Source organism: Etheostoma spectabile, chromosome 9, assembly GCF_008692095.1.
Source record: "Etheostoma spectabile isolate EspeVRDwgs_2016 chromosome 9, UIUC_Espe_1.0, whole genome shotgun sequence".
NCBI classification, from domain to species: Eukaryota; Metazoa; Chordata; class Actinopteri; order Perciformes; family Percidae; genus Etheostoma; species Etheostoma spectabile.
The window spans coordinates 22,568,451-22,573,358 of record NC_045741.1 but is presented as its reverse complement, the minus strand read 5'-3'; the positions used below and the strand labels follow the sequence as shown (position 1 = coordinate 22,573,358).

Sequence of the window (4,908 nt, the reverse complement as noted above, 5' to 3'; positions counted from 1 at the left end):
CACACACACACACACACACACACACACACACACACACCTTGGCAAAATGCACAGGCAGCGCTTAACCACAACACCTTCTACTGGAGTAGATTAAATTCACACAAGGCCTCTTTGAAAAAGGAAATTGAACAGATAAGAACAGATTTCTATGAAAGAAGCTTGTGAGGGGACTTATAGAGAGAGAGCTTGGTCATATGTAATGGAAATGTTTGTTCACCTGTAAGCTTGCTCTTGCATGTGCCACTGTACATAGTGTAATCATATACAGTACGTGATATCAATCTTTTGTCGTTTATTGTGTCATATATTACACTCCCCACTCACTTTTCTCTCTGTTTCTCTCTCACACTTTCTCTGTCATTTTGCCACAACAGCAAATATCCTGTTGGCCCAGGCCGCAGACTGCTGTAGCTGGTCTATCTGGTCCTGGGATCGATCCGGCTCCAAGCGCGAGGCCTCCCATTCATCTCAGAGCCATAAAATGTGATTAGTGCTGACTACAGCACTGCAGGGAGATGGGCTGATAGGCCTGATAGCCTTAGATAGGCTGGGTTGGACACTCTACAGGAAGACAGCAGCAACAGCATGCTGTGTGGATTCATTCTTGCCTTTTTTTTCCCTTTATAGCTGTCTATTTGCTTTTTTCTTGCTTATAACTTTGTCAATCTCCCTATCTCCCTATCAATACTCCCTATTCTTTATATTTGGCTTCACACTGCCTCTCTCTAAACTAATTTCTTTTGTGAGTTTTTGCCCTATATCTAAGCCTGACAAGCTTGTATGAGCACAGATTACATAACAGCAGTCAAACTTAAAGGCCAATATTGGCAGTTTTACCTTCTTCTTTTCCTGCAAAGTTATAGTAAAAAAACAAGCCTCCCTCCCCCTGAAGCCACACTCACTGTACCCACATACAGTGTATCTCCGTGGCATGTGACCACTTCTGTCAGCCAATCACGGAGCTCTGAGTGTGCTAGTGGCAGAATCAAACTCAGAGGCAGTGACAAGAAGTGGGGTAGGAAACAGATGACAAGAAGAAACAATTTTGGTGGCGTTATGGGCACAGATTTCTAATGCAAAGAGATGTTTAAGAGGACATTCTGGGAGGTATCGTGAAATTTTTTATGTGCAGGGTGCGATTTTCTGGGGGGGATGCGTGGGATTTCCCCCTTTCTGGTATTTATATCCTTGCTTCTGCTGAATTATTTTATCCCCTCTGGGGACAAAAAGAACACCCCACCCCCCTCAAAGTCAATGCTACTTCACCAAAAGACCATATTTTGGTGAAGTATCAGTATTAGCGGCAGTTGGTAGTATTTAAGGGGCAAGATTCCAGATCAGCCCATCTGATTTTATCAAGGGCAGAGCAGGATACCCAGGGCTTGGTTTACACCTAACTCCATTACAATCACTGGGGGACCATAGGCAGGCTGGGGAACTCATATTAATGTTAAAAAACCTCATAAAGTTAGATTTTGGTCATTTAATAATGAGTTTGTCCGTAATATTTTACGTTTACGCTAGTTTATCAAACTAGATCTAACTAAATGTTTATGCAACACTAGACTATAATACCATGCCACTTAGTATATTTTTGCAAAGTTAAAAGTATGAAATTTACATTTAAGACTATTCAACAGTTGGATTTGTTTGTTGTGGTCATTAATGCATTTGTCAAACTTGCAGTTGTACTCATCATAACACACCCTTATCAGGAAGGCCTCATGCAAGGGAGAAGGAAAAGGCTTGGGAGTTCTCGCACTAACAGGGAATTTCCGCAGCACTTGTGGGAGGAAATACTGAACTTCTTGTTTGATCAAGCCAATATAGCATCCATATAGTAGAAGCTTGTGTGTGTGTTATGGTAGATAGAATGGAATTGGGAGAGAATCCCTTCTTTATGATCAATGGTAACAAGACAACAGCCTGCTGACCTGTGTCTCACGGACATTTTCCACTGTGAAGTTAAACCAGACTCTGAAGCGGGGGTTGCAGGTGTCAGGCCGGATGAAGAGGTCAAACTCAAACTCACTGATGTAGTCAACACGGCCAAGGTTCCCTGCAGAGACAGTGAAACAGCTTACATTAGCATTAAGTAGAGGTGACCAGTCCACAACACAGAATCACACATTTCCTCTGTGTTCCTTAAAATTTACAATGATACAAAATTCAATGGACTCAAACCATTACAGACAGACAGACTGGAAATCACAAGACAAAAAGATGCAATAAAAACACAAAACAGCCTTACATCAAATTGAAAATCTGCTTTCAAAGACAGATGTGTTAAGTGGACAATTTGACCAATAGTGCTGCACTGTCATGGAGGTGTCCTGCCTGGTTTAATACTGTATCTACAGTATCGGCACATTTTAGTCCATTGGTCTTTCAAACCAAGACAATGCCCACAGAGAGCAGAAAGTATGAGCAGCAGAAAGACCAACAGACAGGGTTGATCCAGTTATCAATATCTGACACACAATATACTACCCACAGCAAAAAGATCCACATGATCAGTGGAAGTATAATTAATCCGGTGGGAACTATTTTCCAGCTTCCAATTCTCATAGCTGTCTTTATGATGACTGGGTAGAAGATGATTACACGACAAGCATTCTAAATATAGGCCTTGTCTGTGTCTTCTAATACATATGTGGACACATGTAGTGGAGACTCTTTGCGGTGCATGCTGAATCAATGATTGTAGGAAAAAGATTGGGGGAAAAAGTGAGGAGAGTGTGTTAGCCTTGTTGTCGGAAAATGCACATAAAAATGACCAATTGACAGCTTATTTTCACTGCTTGCTGAGCTTAACCCAATACATGAGACCAGTCAAGTCCAGGCAGCTGTTCAAGAGTTACGTTCGCTGGCAAGCTGGGTAAACTGCAAAGCTCGACGTACCTCTCAACTCTACATCAGGGAACTGTTGACCACCTGCTGGCAAGTAGTACCACAGCAGCAGCACGCACACACAGACACAGCTGATTATAGACAGATGGGCTAACTACCACACTGTCAAAGTAGATCCCTCTCCTTCTGCCATCAGACAGAGCTAATCCACTAGTCAGCTTGCAACACAGACTTTGCTCTGCTCCACTGAAGCTACCCACAGCAGTGCTATCATTAGTTTATATAGGACGGCAGAAAACTACAAGGCGCTCGGAATATAAATACATAAACAAGAGCAGTTTTTCAGTTTAAAATGCTATATTTAACAAAGCATAGAACAGCAAAACACTAGCAGCAAGATAGAAATTGTTTTTTTTGTGTAACAATAAGGTGACAATCCGTATTCACATGAAGCCCATCTACCAACAGCTTCCGCACTAGCACTAATAGTAAGTGGCATCTCATTCCAGCAAACTGGTGCCGCTACTCTAACTATTAAGGGAGTGACTGAGCTATGTTGACATATATAACCGTAAGAAGTATAATACAACTTGAGAAAATCAGGTTATACAGACAATAAAAACAACAAGCAGAGAGGTGGCAGAGGGAGGGAGAGAGAGGCAAGAAGTCTATCTGTTGATAAATGATGTGCTGAGGAAGACTTAATTATCTCTGTCTGTACATGTGTGCATGCCACTGCATGTCAGAAAGTATATGCTTGAATAAGCTCTCTCCTGTCGATTTTGGACACAACATTGTGAAAATAATTCTGCAATAATGTGTGGGCCGTCACACTTCAATGACCACCTCTCAATGTAGCCACTCCAGAGATCTACGTAGAAACTTGTATTTACCACTTGGCACAAAAATATAATATATATATAATAAAATGTTTTCACCTTACCAGAGTGTTCAAAATCAAGAGGTGAATGTTAAACTCACTTTTTTTACTGTTATAGAGGAAAAATATGATTTACAAAAATTATATGTTCTAAAGTATTTATGTCACAATTCATCCTCAATTTAGCCATGACAACAGTGAACCACCATATTTTTACATGATTACTATGTTGCGATATCATCACAAAGAGTAGGATTATTGGTTCAATGACTTAGTTACCGTTCAACCCTAGTTTGTTTTGCACGATGGCTGGCTAGTTAAGAAGAAGCAGGCAGGCAAGCAGGGACTAGCATTTTGGCTGGTTGGCAATGCAATCTCGAGCCATTGAAAGCAGATAAAGCCAAGAGCAGGCAGAGGGTTGAACCAGACCCAGCTGCAGCTAACAAGCACGGACAAAGAGAGACGATAGACAGCAGAGCAGCACCTGTTCCACACAGATGTGTCATCGAATCGATCATCTTTCATACCGACATCACAGCTATTCGCAGAGCTGACACTGACAAATACAGCCTCCTATCAGAGTCTTAATACTCAATAATGAAAACATAACCACTGAGTGCACTTTACTCATTTATATGCGGTTATTATATTTGAAGTCAGTAGATGCTTTTGAACCATTCCCATAAATCAATACGTTGATTTGTGGATCTCTGCATTATTTTAAAACTTCATTACACAGTTAACTAGAAAAAAAACTGAAAATGTTGGTGATCAATTTTTCTCTCTGATTGGACACATTGCAGTCAAAAACCAATAATTTTATTTATTTTTTAATGCATTAACACAAATCAGGGGTTTCGCTATCATTACAGTACGTATGATGGAAAGATTTTACAAAACATCACAGTAATTACAAAAGGAAAGCAGAATAAAATATGCTGCTAGTTGGTTGCAAAGTACAATCAAGTACTATTCACACGATTAAGAATAAGAAAGATATTTTTGTCACCTCACAATATTCATCCACAACAGAAGTCTTTGAAGAAAGTGGAACAAAAGACTATTAGATGCTCCTTGTGAGGCCCTCTCCCTGCCTGTGGTTGCACAAACTGAGACAGTGACTACTGATGTGCACAACCATCAGCAAAAAACTGTGTGTGTGTGTGTGTGTGTGTGTG

General features: G+C 40.6%; 1 protein-coding gene across 1 annotated transcript in view; it reads right to left on the bottom strand.

The window, feature by feature from the left end:
* The window catches only part of agbl4 (AGBL carboxypeptidase 4), a 281,610-nt gene that overhangs the window by 245,029 nt on the left and 31,673 nt on the right, over nucleotides 1-4,908 (bottom strand). Inside the window, exon 3 of the mRNA XM_032526873.1 lies at nucleotides 1,935-2,059. Within this exon, the coding sequence (XP_032382764.1) occupies nucleotides 1,935-2,059 (125 nt within the window). The remainder of the gene's footprint in view (nucleotides 1-1,934; nucleotides 2,060-4,908) is intronic.